At 51.3% G+C, this 23,879-nt stretch overlaps 1 protein-coding gene across 6 annotated transcripts in view; it reads right to left on the bottom strand.

Annotated features, from left to right (window-relative positions):
* The window catches only part of EXOC6B (exocyst complex component 6B), a 292,399-nt gene that overhangs the window by 78,121 nt on the left and 190,399 nt on the right, over window positions 1-23,879 (bottom strand). For 4 of the 6 annotated variants that reach the window (XM_080592091.1, XM_080592089.1, XM_080592090.1 and 1 more), the window contains one exon: window positions 6,792-6,933. In XM_080592091.1, the coding sequence (XP_080448217.1) occupies window positions 6,792-6,933 (142 nt within the window). Of the gene's footprint in view, window positions 1-6,791; window positions 6,934-13,257; window positions 22,909-23,879 lie in introns of those variants that run through there. The other 2 variants (XM_080592092.1, XM_080592093.1) reach the window with 2 other exon arrangements.

The raw sequence follows: 23,879 nt of genomic DNA, 5'->3' as shown, positions 1-23,879 counted from the left end.
AGTTCTGAGCTTCACTGAAGTACCACTACCAGGAAAAGTGGACTGAGTACTGCTCAACTTTAGCTTATTTGAGCTGCAAAGTTTGACAAGTACCAGTAGGGTGGGTGTCTATGCTGGGTGGGAAAGGGAAAGGGGGTGCAAAGCTTGGGGACAGCGTGGTTAAACAGTGAGCTCTGAAAACTGCCTCAACTAAAGTAATTAATATAGTTTGGTCTTGAAACTGAAAAAGTATTCTTACTGAATGTCAAGGGGAAAGCAGCAGAGGAGACGAGGTAGTAAAAATATCAACTTTCTTTGCTATGGCAGAACAAACCTGAAAATTTTTGATCTAGTTCAGACTGAAAGGAGATAAAATCCAGCTGTATTAAGTAAATGGGGTTTTGAACTCATTGTTAGTTTCTTTCCATATATTTTAAACAATTCTAGTTCTTTAAAACCCAACACACAGGCAACCCCACTGAGAGGCCCATTACTTTTCACTTGTTCAAAGGGGAAGTGAATGGTGTGGATTTGCAGGGATCCAGGTCATACTTTCAACGTCTCATTTAAATAGGTGTGGACAGAGGCATTCCCTCTTCCTAAAGTGAGTTCCAAAGGACTTTAATTATGGGAAAGTATCAGTAAGCATCCCGGTTAAAAATGCTGAAGGAGACGAAGTGGTGGATTATAGGACAGATGAACGGCGAACATTAGGCAGAAATCAGGCGATGGTTAGAAACAGGGTAGGAAAGCAGAAGTCTCAGTTTAGGGGCAAAGTAAATGGGGTGGAGAGTCCCCTTCCCTCTGACAGCATGCAGACTCCCAGGGTTTGCTCAAGTCAGACACGCAAACATCACTTGAGCACTGATAAAGTAGGGAGCCTTGTCCAAACACCTCCCATCAGCATCTAAGCGGAGAGCTCTCAGCTGAGGAGTCGTGTGCTTCTCCTCCACGCACACTAATTCACCAGGTGTCACCTTCTAGGCCACCATAAGTACTTTGCAGCCTCTAAGAAAGGTCATCTGAGGGAAATGAAGAGAGCACTACCGGAATTAATTCATGGTGAAGAGGTGGGGAAGGAGGAGATCTGCTCCTCCCGTCCTGCCAGGGAACGGGGCAGCTCGCAGGCACCGCCAGCAGCTGGCAGGCCTGGAAAAAGGCCCGGTCTGCGAGTTCCCAGGATCAGTGGAGAAAACAAAGATGTTCCTTTGGAAACAAAGGTTGGAAACACCTGGCTTAGAGGATACTGCCTTCAGGCTCTGCAGGGCAGGTGGCAGACTAACCTGGCGTGCCTCTTCTCTGCTTTTCCATCGGCTTCATCTGCCGCCCATGCGCGATCACCAGCCCTCGTCCTCCCAGCCCGCAGACCCCAACAGCTCAGCACTGCGGCGTAACGAGTCCCTGCCCACCACCCAGACCACAGTCGTGGTCTTTCACGCCATCACAACAAATCGGATGCAGGTTTCTATCCTTCTTCAGGAGCTATGACAGGTCCCAGGGCCGAGAAGCTCACAAGCAGTAAGAACTGCCAGCCAAAGTTAGCACGGCCCTGTGTACGGGCCCTGGGTCTGAGGAGGGCCTGCAGCTTTCATTTCTTTTTGACCATTTATCTTGTCTTTTTAACCACGTATCCAAGCAGCACAGAGAGGAACCTGACTGAGGCTGCAAGCCACTAAGACAACAGAAGCTCTTGGTGTCCTCTCTACAAATACCACCACCAGCTATCGCAGGATCTGAAGAGATCAGTGCCGTGGAGATCTGTCTGCTGGTGTGATCGCCTCAAACCTCTCCATCTGTTCACTGCAACGCCCCCTCCTCTCCCCAAAGCACAGACTTTCTCAGGCTTTGGCTGGTGCGTTGCGGCAGGACAGATCCCAGCGAGCACACGGCGCAGAATCCCCAAACTGGGGACTTTGTCCTCAGAAAGGCAGAGCTCACCCCGAGCACCAGGCACGATACCCTCGGCCTAAAGGAGAACAGGCAGCTCCTGTAACCCTGTCAGCCCACGCTCACCACGAGAGGACTGCCCACAGCGTCGTGGGCAAACGCCGGAGCATTGAGCAAATAACGGGATTTCCGCGTGAGAAACTTTTTGGAGCCAGATAACGCAGCCAAGAATGAGGTGGTAAACAGCTGCACTGGGACCCATATAGGCACATTCTGGCGTGCTCTCGTGTTTGGTTCAGTATCCCTCAAACTGGCTGACACATCTGGGCTTCTTATTGACTACACCCATGAGTGGGCTGAACAAAAATTTGGAGTTTAATGAAATTTTAAATATAATTTTACGGCGCTTTTAATTTCTCATAAAGCAGCAGTTAAAAGACTTTAGAGATTATGGAACTGCTTATTTTATGATCTAAGTATTGTAAAAACAATCTGCCTCAACCACCGCTGGAATTAGTTATATAGATGTGAAACACTTTTGTACAAGCGAGAGCAGCCGCCTTTCTTTTTTTCCCTTTTCTGTCGCAATCCCCAAATCTGGGTCGTTTCGTTTGATTCCCTCTACCTCTGAGTTGCAGGAGATGTGGAAAAAGAAACACCAGCACCAGGAGGTCCTAAAAAGAGCAAAGTATGGAATCGAGGTGAAAAGGCACGGAGCCATTACAAAAAGCACCGTTAAATCTTGGGTTGCAGACATATGCTGGAAGACAGCAACCCCCTTTTAACAAGTAAATTTCTATCTCGAAAAAAAGTATCCCCTCTTCTATGTACAAGTTTACAGAAATATTGGTGTTAGGTTTGTGCTTTTTTTTCCCCCAGAGTTGCTTTTTTTTCCCTCTCTTTTCAAGTTGGCTCGTTGGGCTGGAGCCAGAACTCGCTCCTAAATTGAGACGTAATTAGACGTGTCCTACTGCGTCTTTCTGGACAACTCATTTAACCTCTGTGCCTTATTTCACTCTAGGTTTAAATCAGAGGTGAGAGAATCTCTGTTGACTGCATAAAAGGAGCTATATAAAGCCAAGCAATAATAACAAGAGTTACAAGTAATACCTGGCCAGCAGAAAACAATTTAAAATGACTTTTGCACTTTCCTGGACTTGAGCTGTGCCGTCCATATGCATACATCACTCGTAAAGCTGCACCAGAAGACTTTCAAACCTCTAACACATATCTTGGGCAAAAGCTTTTTCCTGGAAGAAAGCACACCGGCACCCCAACCTGCAGGAGTGCTGCTCTGCAGCTCCTCTAGTGCTTTGTCCGACAGGAATCTCCTGCAACGGGGTTTCCACAGCTTCCCCGGGGGAATAATGCCACAGGAAAACAGCTCTCATTTTTCACACGTTTCTCTCATCATAGTCAGCCTAATCAGATTTTTACAATCTTGCAGCTTCGTTTTTCCTTGCCTCTTTCACACTAAAATGCTGCTGACGTATATGGGACTACTCACACAACCGAGAAATGCAGGAGTTGGCTCCTCATGTTTATTTAATTTACTACTTCTCCCCACTTCTCCAAAAACCGTCTTTATAAAATGAATAAACTGTGCGTGCAGTGCTTTGAATGTGCAAAACGCTATCCAAAAACTGCTGAGTACACTGCTCCAGAGGACGGATTTATTGTGCGGGCAAGGGGTCCCCGCACGAGCTTGTGCTCCTCCTCAGCACCACCCGGGCTTGCCTGTGTCTGGAGCCAAACCTTAGCCTGTGGCTTGCTTTTGCAGCCATTCCCCTTCGTTACGCTGATGGGATAGCAAATCCAAAAATCAGAAACTATTTTATGAACCCATAAGTCTTGAGAATTAATTTACCAGTGTCTTGGCTTAAGCTTAAACCATCACTGTTTTCACCTCTGCAATTACTATCTGTCGTGTACAGGAACACGTTTTCTTCTAATGTGTATTATATCTACTCCAGTATAATGTAAATTATCTGCATCACCTTCAAACCACACTTAATACACAACTAAGTTTTCATTAACTTTTCTCAGCACTCTGTTAACCAGCTTATACTTTTGGTGTTCACAATCAACTTAAACAAAAGCCTAATAAACTCAGGGACTGAAATTCCGAAGCCCAGTTTCCATACCAGAGAACCCACTGGACGTGCTTGGAACGGCTATAAAATCCTATTTAAATGTGATAAGAACAGCTATAAAACCCTATTTAAATAAGATAAGTACGTGATAAAGCTGCTAAACTAGGTAAGGCCGGGGCGTCTGGGGAGACGAAGAGGGCTGGAGGCAGAGGTATAAAAAGCCACATACACAACTAGTGTAATAAGGACAACGGGATTTGCACCCAAAAATAAGTAAAAAAAAAAAAAAGTAGACCCTTGAAAATGGAAACATATTTTCTGAATATAACAGTCTGCTCTATGGATCGATTTTTCTGGAAAGCCAAGTCTCGATGCACTGCTTCTCAAAACCAGAAGTAAAAAATCATTCCTGGTGTCAGCAAAGCCACCCGAGTGCATTCCTGCTCCCGTAAAGGAAGAAAAGACTTTGTCTGGGCTTCCCGTTCTGCGGCCAGCAGCGGGGTGACAGTGATGGATAGGAAGGTTACAGCCGTGGCATCTGTCTCCATTCCCCGCCTGCGACGCACCTCGGGTGGAGCGGGTCGCGTCCCGGCTGCTCAGGTTGGCGGCACCTGCTCTTCAGTGTCTGAGTGCTCCTCGCCGAACAATTGCTCCAGATCGCGTGGAATTTAAGGAATCAGGCTCTTAAACCCGATATTAAATGTCATCCGTTTTACTTAGCGCCGGGGGCTCTCAGGGAAGAGATGCTGCTTAGTGACCCAAGTTACCGGTGGGGCGGAAAAACTGCAGGGTCACAAGTCTGTTTGCAGCCAAAAGAAAAAGAAGGAAACTATTACTGATGACAAATGCTTCCTATTATTCTCAGCACCACAGACCGTCCCTGTGCGGACACAGATTGAGAACGCAGCTGCTGCCGGTGCAGCCCCGACACGCTGATGGGACACAAATTAGGCAGGCAGAACTCGGGGCTGAAGGCACTTCTGGAAGAAAAATAAGGTCCTGCTTGCATCGAGACAAGTGATGTAGCTGCAAACTTTGGATGTGACTCATTAAACACCGATCCTTCTCCCAGGCTCCCCAGCAAAGGTTGCCATGAATTAGCAAAAGGAGATGGCCAGCTATTAAAAAATACCTCCTACAAACACCACGAAATCTTACCGGGTCACCTCTCTCGAAAATAAGATTCTGTCTGTCGGTAGCTCCTGTTGGTGCTGTCTAACTGGAACACAATTAGCGAGGCTTTTATAAAGGGTGACAGAATATCTTTGTTAAGTGCCAGGTGATAATGAAAACACCACAACTGATTTCCCTGAACAAATGGAGTTACCAAAGATAGGAAGAGCGAAGCCCCAGTACTTGGGCTCCGGCAGCATTCCCACGGAGGCAGGGACCCGGCTTAATGGGAGCCACACCAGGGCAAAGAGCACGTCAGGAGACTGCAAGGAACAGGCTTATCTCGATCTGAGCAGGGAACACCCCAATCTCCATATCAAAACAAAGCCAAAAAGGTGGGCATTTGGAAAAAACTTCCCTAAAAAATCTTCGTCTGCTCTAAAATTAAAATATTGCTTGAATCCTACCAAGCTCAGCGTTTTCCATAGCCTCTGGCCCCGTGATATTTTCACAAGCGGCCATGGAACACAATACACCAGATTTTAAATGTGGCTAAAACGTGGCAAATAGGCAAAAAACAGCTCAAAGCAATGGCTGTTGTCTCAAAAATAAAGGGCCCGGCCCCACACACAGCACAGGACCGACCGTCCCTGTGGGACAGGCGTGCAGCACCGCCAGGCTCCATGCTGACCTGCCCAGCTCCCGGTCGTCCTGGGGACACCACTGCCGTTCCCTCATCTCTCTGTGGTTACTCATCTGTCCAAACATCAACTTTTTTAACCCGATTTGTACGTCTGCCTTCCACAAACATCCTGCAAGAGCCTCCCACACCCAGAGGTGCAGGGCAACATCACAGAGCTGCCCACCAGGACCGCAGGACTGCACAGCGCTGCTGCTGCTGCTGCCCTTAGAAAAAAATCACCTGTGGTATGGGACAGCCCCCTTTTTGAGCTTCAATACGCATTTAAAAACAGACTCATCAGGGAGGAGGTTCCTGTGCAGAACTGTGTTAGCCCTGCTTTGGATTAAATTATGAAAATAGGAAGAAGTGAGGCATTCTGTCAGTTCTGTTCTGCATTTTGTTAACACCTACAGACAGCAGGAGAATGAGCAACCTGAGAGAAATCTCAGGATTTCAGAGCTTGTTCAGGTGTTAGCTGGGTGAACCAAAATGAGCAGGGTTGAGCGCAAGGCACGATGTTGGCACCTGCGATGCTCACATGCACACCTCCAAATAGATTTAACTACTTTGCTTACGAGGCATCTCCTTCCCGTAACAGTGACTTTGCTAAAAGGGCAGGCTTTGGGAAAAAACTGCCTGCAGCAGATAGAGAAGACAAACAGCTGAGGTCAGGAGAGGACCAGAGCTTCTTAAGAACACAAGCCAGTTACTGTTTTCTGAAACAGCCATCGTAAGCGAACTGATTCCTGCTAGCCCTCCTCATGTTTTACCCGCTCTAACTCCTCATATTTTTAAAATACTCAAAAATACTCAAAAAGCAGAGATGATCTGTAAAGCATCAACGCAGCATTTAGGAGAAAAAGGAGCAGTAAAGCTTTGATCTCTTAAGAGTTTGCCGGGCTGCTTGTGTCCTGAAGATACTGCCAGGTGTCCTCCTGGACAGCACCAGCGGGCTCTGACAGCGCTGCCCTGGCTCGGGCCCTGACACACGAGTGGGTAAAGGGAAACATGGGGAATGGGCTGGGTCTGCATCTTACGTTCGCATTCCTCCACGTCCAGGTTGAACTGCTGCAAGGCGCCCAGCGTCAGCTGCCGCACTTCGGCTTCCAGCAGCAGCTGCATCAGCGAGGTGGACAGGTGCTTGCACGCCGACATGCAGGCGGTCTGCGCCACCTTCCCCTGCAAGACAAAAGGGAGGCGCGTTAAGGCCACTGAGCGCAACAGGGAAAAGAAGCTCCGTGGACCAGGACTCTCCAGTCCGCCCTCTTTAACACATCCCATCAGCTTTCAGACCTCGCTTTTGCAACCATCGTCTTTGAAGGGAATCAATCGCCTTTTAGGACCACGCTGCCAGTAGCAGGGTCAGACCTTGGAAGATGGGGAGTGCCCAGGAGCAGCTCAAATCCAGGAAAGCCTTGGGGTGTTTAGAGCTCTAGGCAGCCCTCATTATGGCATCCTACCACGGATAAGACAACGTGCCCTATTTTATTTGACATCGTGCATAGTCTGCCTGAAGTTACCTTGTTGATAGGTCAAAATCATGGGGGCAGTGACAATTCAAAGCTCCAGCCTGCAACTAAAGCAGCATCTCTGCATGTTCCACAACAGCGGGGGCACTCTGCTCAACAAGGGCTGGTTTAGCCTCCACCACGTGGGAGCAGAGTGGCCTCTGCTCCTTCACCAGGCTGCACGGCATCCACGGTGCCACCAGCAAAGCCAGCAGCGGTCGCTTGGCTTTGCACAGCGAGGGACACGAGCGTGTTCCCCGCTGTGCACCCTACGGAGCTGGGGGCACACTGGCGACAACCCCAGTGCCGTCTCTAGCACACTGATGCTCCTCAGCCCGCTCCCAGCGCCGTGCAGCCCCTTTTGGACACCGGTGGGAAGGAAACGTCCAAGCACGGAGGTGTCACAGAGTTGTGTTTGGGTGGGGGGGGCCGCATCCTGCCCCTGCTTGCTCCAGGGGGAAGGCACCCATCAGTGCTTGCCTCCTCCCGGCTGTGCCGGCGCGGTGGCAGAGCCCTGCGGGGCAGCTGCTGCCCCGACACCCGGCACAGCACCGAGAGCAGGAGGGAACGGCCGGGGTGGGTGCGTGGAACCAGGCGGGTGCTGGGGGTCTCCTGGAGCCGTCCACGAAGCATCGCTCTGACACCAGGATGGGATTGCGAGACAGAAAAGAACACGCTGACCGCTCCCGGGGTGTAAAAGGTGCTGCGCCTGGCAGCTCGATGCCGTGCAGGCTCGGCTGCGCCGCGTGTTTCTGTCCCTTTTCCAGCACGACCTACGCCACCAGAAGCAGACGTGAGAAGATTAACGGAGCTCTGACCAGCGGTGTTATCTGCTGCCCGTGAAGGCTGCTCCTGAGGGTGCTTCAGACCAAGAAGCAGGCTGGTGCTGAGCGGGTCCTGCACCTCCAGGGGCCTGCCCCCCTCGTCTGCTTTTGAGGTTTCTCTCTTGCTGGAGAGCTAATTCCTCTATTTTGTGTTTTACCGTCTTCCTCGTTAACGGGAACTGCTTTATCTGCATTTCCAGTATCTGTGCAGACAAAAGGAAGATGCCTATTTTCTGTTAGAAAGCTACGGGTGAAAAAACATGTCAGTATTAATACCGATTATAATAATTTAACACTAATTTTGTTGCTCTCAAGATTTTGTTCCTCTTATTTTTACCTAATACCTTAATATTTTGCAAATGTTTGACGCCTTTTTTTTGTATCAACTACTTAAATTCCTTGAAACCTTTACATTTACTAGGAAAGCACAAGCAGTTGTTAGTTTCAGCTACTAAGAAAATCGAGAGTATTGTCAGTAAATATTTATTTTTAAAAACGTTTCCTGTGGCCTACAGCAGTTACGTTTCACTTTTGAGGAACAGATGCGATCTCAAGCTGTGAATCACAAGAGCAGTTTGCAGTAAGAGGAGTTACCCTGGCTGAGCCTTCCATTTCCCCATCGCAAAACAATCGCAAGGCAGGCGAAGAGCAATCACCACCAGCTATTTAATTAGGATGCACGAATTTTCGAGCGGTCAGGTTTCAAACAGGAACATGACAAGTTGCAAAATCAGCATGCCGAGGGAAGACACCGTGTCTGGGGAGAGAAATCACCTTCTGCGGATGATTCAGTGTACAGCTAATGAGAACTGAAAGGCCAAACAACGTTTATTTGAACAGCAGGTTCTGTGCACACAAAAATGCCTCTTCCTCATCTTCCTCATCTTCCTCATCCTCCTCGCCCAGCAGAGCTGCTCGCTGTGCGGATTTCAGTGCACGCCTGCTCCCATTAACAACTCTGCACAGACCCTCTTGAATCCAGCGGCTGGCCAAACCAGCTGTTGTTGGCCCTGATGGCATCATTTGGCTTGCAGAAACCTTTAATTATTTTTTGAACAGAAAGGGTTTTATGCCAAAGAGAAGCTGGCTATGATGCATGAATAAGGCGGCACAGGCTTCGAGAGCAGGAAGACAGAGCTGAACCTGCAGACGTGAAACCTGCGATGTCCCAGGGGAGTTTCAACGTCCGAAGCAGAAGGATGTGAAGGAAAGATGATGGTGGGAGGACTCACGGGAGGGGAGAGGCAGCCCCAGCCGAAAGACAGGAGGGTGCTCAGAAACCACCAGCTCCTTAGAAAGGCCACGGGCAGGTCGCTGAGCTCGAGCTCCCGTGCACCGACCTGGCTGAAGCGTCGGCACCAGGGGAGCCACCGCCAGAAGAGAGGAGAGCGATGGGCACGGACACAAAGAACTGAGGTCCTCCGTAAAGACCGGCAGATACCTGAATGTCTTGGGATGCCACACGGAGACGGAGGTGGAAAGGTCCTTTCCGTGAGCCACGCAGGTTTCCCCACCCACCAAGTCACCACCAAATTTTCCAAGTAAGATGATAAGCTTCCAAAACACGTGGCAGTTCTGTTCAACCCACTTGAATTTCCTCCCTCATTTCGTTCAGCCTACCCGAATCTCTCCCCTCATTTACAATTACTCCGAAGACATCCCTCGTTGCTTCAGTACAAAAGTTGTGGCAGATGAAATATTGCAATATGCTTCCATATTGCAATACGCACACCAGTGTGGGTGTGCAACGTGCATTAAACCCACAAAAAGCACAAATATTTTGGCTGGGAGCAGACTCACACAAGCCTTTCAGCCTGCACTGCCCGGACCATCCGGCTCTCCGGGTCTGTAACCACACGACATTTCTGGGAAACGGAGCTGCCAGGAAAAGAGCCGTGCTTCAGCTGGACATGACGCCTCCAAATGCACACAAAAGAATTTAGCACGCTTTCTTGGAAACGAGGAGTGGCTGAGGAGATCTCACAGATTTTTACGAGCATCTTACAAATTTCAACTGGGATTAACGTGGGGGTTTCACACGGTGCTTCAGCTGAGGATCAGAACAGGTTTCATTGCTGCAGCACGGACAGGTGAGCCTTTGATCCGTGAACTGGGAAGCGCTCTTACCAGCTTCACAAAGTTGTTTTGGATCTACAGGCAACATCCATCTTCAGCAGTAGGAAAAATTCATTTTTTATTAAAAAAAAAAGCGGAGCCATGCGTTAGAGGACAGGGTACTTCATCTCCATTGTTTACTGCCGCTCCCAGGCTCCAGGAGCGTTCATTACTCACCCCAGCACAAACACCTGCACTAAAATTAAGATGAAACATGGCAACCGTAAAGTTTAGCAGCAGAGCCACAGGTTTTTGCTCTTCATCATTTACTTGTGCCGTTCTGACATACTTGGTTATTTAAAACGCTGCTCGTGCCCATTCCTCATCCCCAACCGCGGTGGGAAGCACGCTGGTACCCGACCGCGATTTGTCTTCATTACTTCCAACAGACACTGCAGGTTTTGTTGTGCTCAGGTAGTTTTGATGCTTTATTGAGCAGCTCAGTCCTGGTCCAGATGGGAAGGAGAGGATGAGAAAGAAAAGCTGCCGAGCTCTGGGACCTGCACACGTGCTGGGCATGGGGCAAAGGGCACGCTAAGCCCCCTTGTCCCTCCTTGTACGGCAGGACTTGCTTCCCAATTCTGTCCCAGCTTCAGGAGTCACCTACGGGGTGAGGAGCCGGTGGTGTCCGCCGCCAAGCCGGGCTGAAGGTGGCAGCTGCTGCCCATGGCACGTCCAGCAGAGCATGGCATGTCCAGCTGGTGGGCAAGGCTGCACAGCACCGCTGCTTCTGTAAAAAGCTGCAGGGCCCGGCGCTGAGCTTTGGAGGCCGAACTAAGGCCGTGCTTTGATGCCTTGGGGGTACCCAGGCACAACGTCCTCGAAAGTTTGGAAGCAGAGCCCGGTAGCGCTTCTGGAGAGCTCTGCCAACGTGAAAACACCCGATGAGGACGCGGGGTTGGCACCCATGAACGCCTTCCTCTCTCTCTGCGCTCCCACGGCTGTTCCCCAGCCAACCTGAGACTTCTTGAGACGCGCAACTCAAGTCCGAAGGGGACTTTTCCCTCTCAGTGCACTGCTCTACCCTGCTTGGAAAGCATCCAAAAAGCCAGTCATGCACGGGTTTGGACACAAGCTGCAACCCTCGGAGCAGCCTGGGCGATGTCACAGCACAAACCCCCACAGGTGAAGTCAAAAGAAGACCCACGGGAAGGTTTTCTGCCTCGCCGAGAAAGATCTTAGGGGAAAACCCTTCCCGTACACCGAGCAAGGGTGGGATCAGCAACACGGAGGTACCTAAAGGGTTACCTACGCCTGCAAACACGCCTGCTCCGGTGCACGCATTCCTCCGGCTAGCCGGGCTTGCCCGAATAAAGAGTGAGTGACAAGCGACACTGGGAGGGCGTGAAGAAGAGCAAATAATTGAGATGAAACGTCAAGTTAATAAGCCAAACGCGAGGAGGACGGGAGGGAAAAGTAATTTAATCATCACGGCTTGACAGCTCAACAACTCTGCCGAGCCTTCACGGCGAAAGCGGCTTGCAGGTTCCTGCAGTGGCGCTTTATGAAATTCTTTGCCAGTATTTTCTACTGCGCCTCGTTGCAGGGAGGGCGAAGGGAATCCAACGGGAGCAGCTTCTGGCACGGCCGCCCCTGCTCCTTCCTTTTCACGTGGGATTCGGCCAGGCCCAAAACTTTTTTCAGGTGCAAACGTGCACTGCGCCTTTGAAAGCACCGAAGCCGAATCTTCTCCTGACAGCTGAGAATCCCGCCTTTTATTTCCATTATTCTTCAGGTTTAAGCACCTAAAACCCGCTCTGTTTTTAAAAAGAGTTGGCCTTTAATGTCAGCTTTAAGAACATACAGATGTCTGACAGTTTACCCTCAAAATTACGGGATGAAAGATAAAAGAATATGAAAGATAGTTTTTTGCCTTGTAAGCACTAATCCAGTTTTCCTTTTATTTACTACTAGAAGGTCTGAAGATGCCACGGGGGTTGAAATCATTGTGCTGAATGTCTGGCTAGACAGGAAGGTGCAAGAAACTCCACAGGGGATGACTGCCTCCCCTGAGCAGCATCTCCCTCCCTGTGCACAGAGGTCTACAACCTTCCCAGAATTTTTATTCCTTTCAGCCGTATAAATACAGATCCCCCCAATGACACAGATGCCAGTTAGGGCAGCTCCTTGTAAGATCAGCGGCTGCAGACAACCATCAATTTTAGAACATTTCCCCGGAAACACAGTGCAATATCTGCTCGATAAAGCAGCTCTTGCTGATGGGAGAAAAATAACAGCGGGACACGGCTCTATCGCTACTGCCAAGGTGCTGCTGAAAGAGAAGAAGGCTGCAGATATTCACACCTGAGCTGCTTTGGGTTCACACAGGCAGGGATCTCGCACATCCTCATACTAGAACGTGCCCGTCCTGGTCCGCAGAATTACAGAACATGGGTGCGGGCAGGGCCCCCCATGTCCCTCCTCGCCCCAGCAGGGCCCCCCCAGCAGGGTGCCCAGCCCCACGTCCCGGCGGCTGCTGAAGCTCCCCCAGGAGGAGCCCCCCAAGCTCTGGGCAGCCTGTGCCAGGGCTCCGGCACCCGCCCGGCCCAGCAGTGCTGCCTGAGGGGCAGGGGGAGCCGCCAGGGCTCCGGGCTGGGCCCGGACACGGACAGGATCCCCCTGCCCTCCTTGTCCCCAGGCCGAGCAGCCCCAGCTCCCTCGGCCTCTCCTCGCAGCAGAGCTGCCCCAGGCCCTGCGGCAGCTCAGGGGGTGATGCCGGGCTCATCCCAGTGTGCCCAGGGCCTCTCTGGCACTGGGGACCCAACACCGGGCCCAGCACTCCAGGTGTAGCTCCACCAGTTTTGAGCACAGAAGCAGGATCACCTCCCTCCTCTTGCTGGCAATGCTTTGCCTGATGCAGCCCAGCACACCACCAGCCCTCTTGGCCCAAGGGCACGTTGCTGCTTCATGTTCACCTCGGCGTCCACCAGGACCCTCAGGTCCCTTTCTGCAGAGCCACTTTCCACCTGGGCAGCCCCCTGCACGTCCTGGTGCCTGCGGTTCTTCCTCCCCAGACTCTTTGGCATGTATTTACCATACAGGTTTACTTCATAGTCTTCTTTTTTTTTTTTTTTTTTTTTTTTTTCCGGTTCACTTTACAGCTTTCCCACGGCGCCAGGGCTGCGAGCAGGACGGCAGCACTGCCGGCGCCGCGAGGCCGAGCCCGGCTCACTGCGGGACGCCCGCCGCGCTCCGCTCCCCGACGGCAGCGAGCCGAGCCCCTGATTGACGTGTTTTCCACCAAGCCTCCGAAATCGTTAACGGCCCCACCCGCATCGGCGGTGCCGGGACATGTGCCTTGGCGTGGAGATTTCGGTGAGCAGGATGCAGCAGGGCTGTCAGCCCCAGACGTCGCTCCTAGAAAACCCCACGCTCTTGCTGCGGGTTGGAGGAGCCACCGCGCTCAGCAGGGAGGGCTCAGACCCCCGCTAATTACCACCATGGCTTTTGCAAGCGCGTGGTGCAACCGCTGGCACTCCCAAAGGCTCTTCCCATGCCGGCATCCTAAGAAGTCGCAGGGCTATGTCGTGATCCTGCTCCACAGCGAGCTGCAAAATGAGCTCAGCCCGCGCGCGGTTCAGAAATGCTTCAGCTTCCTCGGTGCGCTGGTACCCCACGCTCAGGAAGGCTTTATCTGAAATGCAAGATGTGATTTGGAGAGGAAGCCAGAGGAAGGGTGCAACCAGAACCTGAAGCACGTCTTCAGGCAGCACTGCTGGGCCGGGCGGGTGCAGGAGCCCTGGCACAGGCTGCCCAGAGCAGAGAAGGGGAAAAAATAACCCCTTGAAGCTCATTTACAAACTCAACAGAAAACCAAAGAGCTCTGAATCACAAGAAGTAATTCAGGAAAACCTCCATAGCATCAGCTGCTCACTCAAGACCTTTGCAAACCTCACCAGAGTTGAACTGGGTTTGCAGGGGGGAGACCTGGGTTGGGGGTGAAAGTCTGCAGAGCTCAGTGGCCAAGACACCTGAACGCCTGCCCACCCACCCCGTTGATCTTAAACACAATCCAGTGGCCAGCAAAATGAAGCAATTCTCCTCCTCCTGAGCACAGAAGTAACAACCGGGGGCTTGCTCTAGACGAGAATCACTCTGTTTTTCCACCTAGGAATCCCTCTGTCCACTGCCTTCGGTGCAATTTGCAGCCGGGGTTTCCGTGACGCCTCTGAAGGTGACGCTGTCCTCCCTGTCCTCCCCAGGGCTTCCTCCAGGCACAGGGGTGTCAGACCCAAGGAGGCCACTTGTGGCCATGCCAATGAACGAAGCAGCAGAGCCAAACCTCTCGATGCCCTCCCCCAAGAGGTAAGCCAAGGGGCGCCTACTGGAGCACGCTGGCATGGGCAACTCTCCTCGGACCCCACCGAGCCCTGCAGAGTCAATCACGGTGCAGGAAATCAGCCATGAAATCATCTCATTTCAGCTGCATTTCATCCTCGGGCAGCAGCTGAAACCCTTCGGGTTCCCAGGAGGCAGAGCAGGCTCGGTGGGGAAGGTCAGCGCAGAGCCGGCACCGCTCACGGTAGCGCGTTTGTTTGAAAATAGCAAATATGTTAACAATTAGGGAAGGGCAAAGCTGAAAGGCTGCCTTGTTAATTAAGGAACTTGCTATCAAAGGACTCATTAAAAGCTACTGAAACGGAATGGTTGTTAAAATAAATACCCATTAATCTTAGCGTGCAATCAGGAACGGGCTGCCGCTACCTACCTCGCTGCGGGGCGCGGGGGCTCCCCGGCGCGCACCTACCGCTGCCGGCAGAGCCGCAGCCGCCGCGCAAGCTGGCATCAGCCCCCGGCCCCCAGGAGACCCGAGGGGCCCCAGCCCAGCACCCGCAGCACCTCTGCTGAGCGAGGACCTGCCGCTGCCTCTCGTTTTTCCCTCATCCGAAATTTTGTGCAACGTGGCCGTCAGAATGCGCACAGAACTCCGATTGTCGCGCCGAGAGCGCTCCCACCAACCCGCCAGCGAATTAATGCAACGTTTCCATGAAAAACAAAGCCTGACAGGTTTTAAATGGTCTCAGAGTTTCCTTTTTTTTTTTATTAAGAGCAGAATTTCTTTTTAATCTGCACCAAGCATCAAGACTGGTTTGATTAACTACACTGGGACATGCAAATCCATACACTTCAGACAACAGAAAATCAGGGGAAAAAAGAAATGAAATCCTCAATATTAAGTGTCTACTGTGTTATAAACAACACAACTCATCCCAGTAATTTTTTTTTTGTTGTTTTCTTTTCCAATTCGTAATGCGATACCGGCAGAATATTTCACGGAAGTGGCAAGTGATGCTGTTATAATGAGCAAGCATTCAGCAACATCAAACCTCTAAGAAATGACAACAGAAAGGTGAAGTCCCTTTTCCTGGCTATTTAATGACTATCTTGTCACTGTTCTTGTGTTCCGCCTGGTTTTAACTTTTTGTTGGCTCAATCTAAACTGTTGCCACCAGGCAGCTCCTCACCATGGTAAATATGCTGGGAGCTGGCGGGCCAGAATCACCGTGAGCTGGGTTTTCCTTCTGTAGAGGTAAATCGAGTTATCTCAATGAGCTTGGAGATCTGTTGGGTACCTGATGGAGGGATCAGTAGGTACAGGACAAAGCTCAGACCAGAACGAACCCTGAGCCTGCCGCCCCTGAGAATAAGGCCAGCAGACACCTTTTGCACAGGCGTGGATGAAGACCTCAAATGCTGCAAGACTGCAAACGCAGAAGCGATTTCCTCGTGCCCCAGTGTCCCCCTGATACCTCTGGACTGCCCTTTCTGCCAGCAGCACCAGAGCTCCAAACCTCACTAAGCTGTGGCAAAATCCATAAATCAGCTCTGCTGACAGCCAGAGGAGAGCTCCCTGCCTTGCCTTTGCCACCCTGATCCACCAGGTTCTTAACAGCGCCCGGATTCGTCCTTACTGTTGTTTTTTAAAGGAAAAATTGTTCGGCAGTCACTGAAGATGGCAAAAAGAAATCCCAAACCCATATCCAGACATGTTAACACTTCACAAAAAGTCAAAACGAATGTACGTTGAGTACTTCTGCAGTTTTAAGAATTTTTCTTAAAAACGAAATGAAAAATGTGCTATTTACTGTACAGAAATCCACTCTCAATTCTGACCAAATATTTACTGTCATTTTGTTGTTGTTGTGGGTCTGCACCCAATGTCTTTCAAATAAACATGACCATGCCCAGGACGAAGAGGGCCAGGAGCAATGGATGGATCTGATGGTGCTGAGGGGAGAGACAAGGGCCGAAGGAACACGGCCCAGACCAGAGCTCACACCTCCGGACCTGCAGGACGGCACCGCGGGGACCTGGCCACGGAGGGAAAAGAGACAGCGGGGCTTCCTAAACTGACGTCCCTCTTGCACTGACCTGGGAGCACAGAGGATTTTGAGCGAAACAGGAAAGAAACTTCTGCCCTGGTACTGAAAAGGGGGAAGATGCCGATCTTGAGAACCGCAGGTTCTTGAGAACTGCACCTAAACCAAACCCAGATTAGGGCACAAGAAGGGAAAAGGCTCAGAACCATGGTCTCCGATTCCCCCTCAGCAATATTTAGGGTTTCCTCCTTCCACGCCCCATGCGCTGAGGACGTGTACCTCATGCACCATACGGCAACGCCTGCAGTTGGAAGCCCAAGTCCATCCTGCACAGCCAGCAGGAGCTTACTCGCTCATGCCGTTAAGCAGCTTGCGTTCACAACACATTTGCCTGTACGATATTCACAAAAATCCATCCCTGAGAGGATCGGCTTCAAACTAGGTATCGAGAGAGCCTCCCATTTTGTACAAAAGCCCAGCACCTGTTGTGAACGGAGGAGCTCAGCTCCGCAGACATCCCCAATGCCACTGCACAGTGCCCAGAACTCCACAGCACCCAGCAGCACATTTACAAATGCCAGCACTTGCAGAAAGATCTGCTTTCCTGCCCTCTTTACACCATTAGCTCTATTGACATGGCTAAAGATTTGTTTCGCAGCACCCTTAGCAAGCAGGGACAATCAGTTTTTCCTCCCCAAATGGTTTGCGTTACGGAAAGAGGAGGAGAGCAGGTCGGTTCGTGGCGTGCAGCAGGGCTGAGCCCCGTCACGTTGCGTTAGTGTGAGCGTGTGGGGCACGAGGGGACGGATGTGCGAGGGTCAGGGGCTGCTCGCTGACTGCAGGCACCGCCAAGCCCTGGATTTAATCTCCTGCCCCATGAAGTCACCCCAGGAGCTACGCACTGAGGCCTGCGTGTTGACCGTGGGCTTGGCTAAAGGCGACTGGCACCGAGCTGCAAAGTGCTCAGCTGAAGCCTCTTTGGGTTTGGAAGCTACCAAGGAAAACCAAAAAAAAACAAGGAAAAACAACAACAACAACAACAACAACAACAACAACAACAAAAAAAAAAAAAAAAAAAAAAAAACAAGGGAACCCAAGCACCAGGAGAAGGCGGCGGCGAGCACTGCTTGGGGCCAGGGCTCTGAGCACGGAGCAACGCCTGCTGGGGAAGAGGATGCGCCTTGGTCCTCCATCAGGTCCTTCACGTTACTGGGGGAGGTAAAACCAGAGGTTTTCTGGTGCCCAAACTTGCGAAATGAGAAGAAAAGAAGAAAGAAGATTGCCCACGTGCTTCTGTGAAGAGGGCATTTTGGGTTCAAAGCACAACCGGGCCCTTTGGTGCCAACAACCTCGCGTACAGAGCCCCCGGGTCCATCCTGCTGCTCGTGGGGCCAGGCACCAGGAAGGCCTCCTCCTCCCCGGGGTCTGCCACGGCCAAAATGACACAGGGAAGGACGGCTTCTGCTTTAGGAGAGGTCCTCGCCCCGCACAGGGCAGGCTGTGGCCCTTCTTCGCCCCGCACACTTCAATGCCTGGCTGGGAGGAGTTTAAACCTGGAAAGGTTTCGTGGCTTGTGGGAGAAGCTTCGTTGCCATCAGCGGGTCAGGAGGTTTAAGCTGAATGTCACCACCAAGACACCGCCGTACCCTCTTCTGATGGAAACCGGGGATTTTTGTCCCTATCACCTAACAGCCTGGCTCACGAGACACCTTTCCTCCAGAAAGTCTCAGGTTCACCTGAGTGAACCCACAAGAGCCTTAAAGCGATGCCAACAAGCAGAGCTTCGAGTGGAATTGGTCGTGGGCAGAGATCTGCTGCCCTCGCAAGCACCCGAGGAGCCAAAAGCCGTGGCTACAGCCGAGCTGGCCGGCCACCGTGCCAGGCTGCGGGCTCGCCTTGAAGCTGTGCGGAAGCAGAGGGAAAGCCTGGCTTCGAGGGGCTGTCCTCCAGAGAGATCTGAAAAATCAGCGGGGTGTCGTTTGCAGAAGTAACCATTTACCGCTTCTATTCTGAGCATTCAAGGGAAAACGTGCCGTCACAGATAGGGCTGCGAGACGGACACACGGCGAATCTGAGCTCCCAACAGAAGCTCGTGGGCAACCGGGCAAATAAAAAGGTAAACGGGGGGGAAAGAAAAGCAAATCCAGCGATTATCTTCACCACGCGGAAAATAAACCGGGCAGCCGGTTACGCTGACCACTGCGGTCCGATGCAAAACCCTTCGGGTGCCAATAGAAGAGAAAAGTCCCCAGGAGCTTGGTCTGGGGAAGATGCCCAAGGCCCACAGCTGGGAGCTGTTTGGGACGGGGCTGGGGGAGGCCCGAGGCTCCCACACAGCGCAGCACGTCGGAGGCTGATGGTCGTATATATATTTTTTCTGATTTTTTCTCTTCTTTAACCAATCCGGGATATAGGCACGGGCACACACAGGGACATCAGATCTTTTCCCCCCGCACTTTAGCTGTGCTGTCAGAGCCAACGAGCGCCGTCCACTTTATTTATTTATTTTTTTTAAATAGGAAAATAAATAAATAGGAGGAAGGGCAGCGGGCAGGGAAGGGAAGTACCTCGGGCCGCAGCTGTTGCGGTGACCGCAGGGCAAAGTCTTTGAAGCGCTGCGGAGGCACGGAGCAGGCAGAGGCCCTTCCCCGGGCAGCTCAGCACTCTGCAGCACAGCCTCAGCCGGGGAGCTGCTAGGTGTGCGTATGCAGAAAATACACAGAAATAGAGGATTCCAAGACCCTGGTCTTTTTTCTTACAAACGCACGGCAATACCTTTTTAATTAACATCTTTTTTAAAGTCTGTAGAATGGGAACTGTTGTGCACAGAGCCTGGCCCACCAGAAATGAGCAGCGCTGTCAGAGCACCCAGAGCAGCTCTCTCTGGTCTCCTGAGGTGCTTCGGAGAGCTGTGCAGGGACCTTCCCACTGCTGCAGTTCTTGGTCAGGCGCATGACGGCGTCAAGCTTCGAGAAAAGCTAGTAATTACGTGCTTTGAACTCATCAGCCTACTTGATTTACCTGTAGATGCTCTCAATATTTGTGTACGGATCTGCTCCCAGTCCTCCCAGTGGGCTGGCGGTTCGGCAGCGCCCTGGGGCAACAAGCTCCCACTCCAAACCTGCTGCCTCCTGCTTTACGTAGCCCTCTTTTTTAAACAAGGAAAGATTAGTAAGTCACATTTACCTCCTCTACCTGCTCTCTGAATACTCACACATCCTACGTGCTGTGCTGCAAATGCCTGCCTGGCCTTGCTGTGATGAGAAACGGCATCACGAGGCAGGGAGATGTAGAGCTCGGCATGGAAGCAGCTAGCAAAACCCCAGCAAAACCCAAAACTTTTGGACAGAGCACGTCACGACAGCTAAAATCACTCCTCCTTTCCCCAAAAGTATCTCCATGCCATGGCGGGAGGGAACCCTAAACTGCATCGTACAGAACCGGGGCTTTCGGCTTGCCACAGTGTCAGCTTGGCAACCTCCTCGAAAACTAATTTTTTTTTAATGTTTTAATGTGTTTCAGCCTTAACACTGCTGCAAGCAGACTCGAGCAGCAGACCGAGAAGGGACGGGGCTGTGGATGACGCAGACTCGCTGCAGCCACGGGGACAGGGCTGCGACCTGCGGACACGCCGGGTGGGCACGGCCGCGGCGTGGCCTTGGTGCTCCTCAGTTCCCTCCCCGCACCTGGGGCTCCCCGAAGGCAGGCTCCTTCACCTCTGCAAAAGGACACTGAGATCCTGCACCAAGAGGTGCCGAGGAAAAATATGAAGCTCTAACGACGGAGGCACCTCCGCGGCGGAATTAAAGCCATAAATAACCTGTGTTTAATGAGTCTCTTTATATGCACACGAGAAGTAGCCGTAATTTTTCTCGGTCCTCTTTGCGCCATGCAGCCCTCCGAGCGCTCGGCGAGGCTCTCCTGGTCCCCATGTCCACGGGGTGAGACTTTGAGTTACTTGACACAAACCAGAGCCGTGGCCCGACAATTATCAGAGAGCAAAACTGGAACGAACGAGAAAAAATAAATGACATATTTCATCCTCCTCTTTTGTGGCTTTTATTTTCTTTTGTATTCGCTTTGGGAATAACATTCTTTCCATTGGGAAGAGTCTGATTTTCCATTAAATACAAAGCAGCTGCCATTTTGGAAACAAAAAGTTGATTAAATACAGATTTTGCATTTTCTCCCTAACGTACGAAGAGCTAGAACCATGCTTATTTCTGCTGATTTATCAGGGCAAAGCATCTGCCAATTACGGCAGCAGGAAGACTTAAAAAGAGAGAGTGCTCTTGCTTCGTCTTCGCAATATACTCCTAGCAGTTGTGGTATAAATAAAAGGTGAAAGATCTCGAGGCCTGGAGAACAGCGGGCTGCGCTGCTCCTCGCCTGCAGAGCCTGCGGACGCCCCGGCACGAGGGGTTCCTCACGCTCCGAGGGCTGCAGACCCCGCGCGTGGGCAGATCCCCGCTCGCTGCGATGCCCAGCGGAGGGGTCGGCGTGTTTTCCGTGACGTACGGCTGCCTGCTGGAAGTGGAACTCGTACATGACTTAAGCCCCAGATGTTGAGCAGACTGGAAAGAAGGATGAGCTCAAAACAACAACAAAACAAAATACAACACTCCACTTCCAGCCCAATTTTTTGTTTCCAAGCTGGGCGATCAGAGCCGATGACTGAGGAGCGGTGACCAACCCAAGAAGCACATGAAACTTCGGCTGGTTTTGCACTTTTCCAGGAACTAAATCTTACACGAAATTTCCATTGCCAATATTTACGTGTTCTAGTCGAGATACAGAGAGAAGAAAATGAAAACTGCAAAAATGACTGCTAACTTGAGGTCGGTTTCCTTTTTTTATGTTAGCACATCAGCTTCTCCTTAGTTATTGCCATTCATGAAACGTGATGAAGAAAGGCCACAGCAATCACAAGAAACCCAGAAGGTTCTGTATTTTTAAATGCTTTGCTTCCTTTTTCGTGCCATACCTAACCTGGGCTGCAGGATGCACGGCGAATGCCTCCCTGCGTGCCGCTGCCACCGGCCCAGCCTGCTCAAGCACTCAGCCGTGCCAGGCTCCAAATATTCCGCACAAATTCCCGATAATTCTCCGGGCAACCTCAGTCCTGGGGATCCCGGAGGAGAGGGGAAGACGAGACCGGGCTCCTGTAAGGCAGGTTGCTCTGCTGCCGAGCTGAGGCTAGGCTGGATAGCTAGGGGCTTCTGCAGCAGATGGGCATAAATTAGCATTCCTTTGCACGTTCGCTGCTTAAGAGGAGTCTTGCAAGACTTCAGGTTGCCAGTGCATGAAACCAGAGGAAAGCGTGTAATTGCAAAGTCTATTGTTTCACTTAAATTTGAGCCTAAAGGGAAAAAACATACTTTAACTTCTGCTAGGGCTGCTGGAAGGTCTGCGCTGGGCTCCGGTGCAGGAAGCAGCAGGCGTGTTCGAATTCCTCACGCCGAGGATGGATTTTCGACTGCCAAATTCCCCGTACCACACATCTGATTCTTTGTGTATGTATGTGCATGCAAAAGTAAGCATAAAATAGCTTTACAAATCTAAGTTTGTAAAATAAAATCAAAGCCGAACATGCCAAGGTGACTACTCAAAGGGAAGCAATTCCTAGGTAAGCGTGCACACCCTGGTTTAAAGGATTTATGGGACTGGGCATTTTAGCTTCAATTAATTTTCAAAGTGCTGAAAGCATACAAGAAACCATGTAATTACAAGATAACTTGGCTTACCCGGATTCTAGTTAACTAGCGCTCCTGGGTTAATCAGAGGTCAGCCTTCTCCCCAGCCAACCAAGCTAAATCCACCGTATTTGAACGCTTTGCTCCTTGCTTTAAAGCAACCATTAGTTCTTGTTTGGAGCCCTTCAGTTTTGCAAGTATTTAGGATTTCAGAGACACTTGAGAAGAGGAGGAAGGTAAGTCGCAGCCACCAGCCCACAGCCAGGCAGGCAGCACAGGACCACACAGCCATGCAGCGCCGCTCCAGCCATAACCTCGTCTTCTCCTGAGCAGGGCACACTCATTTTAAGGGCATTTTGCCCAACCTTTAGGGCAAACTGGTCCGAGCAACCCCTCGAGAGGGTAGGATTATCTCCGGAGAGCAGAGGAAGCGCACAGAGGATTTTGGACACTGCTCTCAGCCCCATCCATGTCTGTGTCCCAGGCAACTCACTTTTTTTTTTATTTGTTTAGTATTTGTCTGTATCTGCTACACCAAGAAACTTCCAGGATCAGCCACAACTGCTTCCCACCGGACATTTTACACGCTGCTACAATTGCTTCTTTGTGCTGCTACTTCGTGCGAGCAGATCTTTATTTTTAAATCTCTCCTAGACAGACGGACTGGTGATTTATTTCCACCAATTAATACAAACTACCAGGAGAACAAAAAATTAGAGGGGTTAAAAGGAAAATTAGAATCTGTGGCAGTTAAAAACAAAACCAACTAAGAGCAGGCCAGCAAAGTCCCACCATATAAAGGGATTACTCCATTCCTGACCCTTTCCAGGGGACCTCCAGGTATTACTTTCCATTGATTTACCTTAATGAAACTAATGCACCCCTCTCCATAGGAAGCTGACTCCATAGCTGTCTAGGCACTGGATTCAATTAAAGAAATAAATACATCTGGCTTCTAAATTGTTGAAAGTCTTGGGAAGCCAGAGGCAATGTTACTTTTTGCATCCGTCCCTCTCGCGGTACGCCCCAAGGCCACCAGGCGGGATGGCCTATGCACAAGGTGACACTCAGCATCGCCTCTGGAAACTGGTGGCCGTGGGGGGGATGCGGTGACAGAATCGCAGAGAATCACAGAATTGTAGAATTGGAATCACAGAATTGGAAAGGACCTCAAGAGATCGTTGGGTCCGACCCCCCTGCCAAAGCAGGATACCAGGACACCGCCAGCGAGCGCGACGCATCCCTGCCCGGCGAGCCGGGAACCAAGCCGTGGCTTTGGTGGAATCTGGCCTCAGCTTGCTTTCAGCAGGCTCCTTCTTTCCAGAAATTGGCGCTGATTTCAGACCTCGATGCTGACTTAGAACCCCCCAGGTGCCCGCAGCCCGCAAGGACTTGAGGGTCGGCCATGCTCAGTTTCCAGGAAAAGGGGCGCGCGCACCCAACCGCGCCACGACACGCCGACATCGCCGCGGCAGCCTGGCAGGCAGCTTGAGCAAAGAGCAGGGCTCAGAGGCGCAGAAGCAGAAGCTCGGAGCTCCACCACAGCACAGTTTGGGTCTCACAGCACACAACTGCATCGAGCCGCTTTGTGTCGACGAGCACGAGGCGCTCGTTTGCACGTGCCTTGGCTTGCGGACACGGGAACAGGCACAACACGGCAGCTCG

The sequence above is a fragment of the Anser brachyrhynchus genome (assembly GCF_964034855.1).
Source record: "Anser brachyrhynchus genome assembly, chromosome: 4".
Taxonomy (NCBI): domain Eukaryota; kingdom Metazoa; phylum Chordata; class Aves; order Anseriformes; family Anatidae; genus Anser; species Anser brachyrhynchus.
This window is presented reverse-complemented; position numbering and strand designations above follow the sequence as displayed.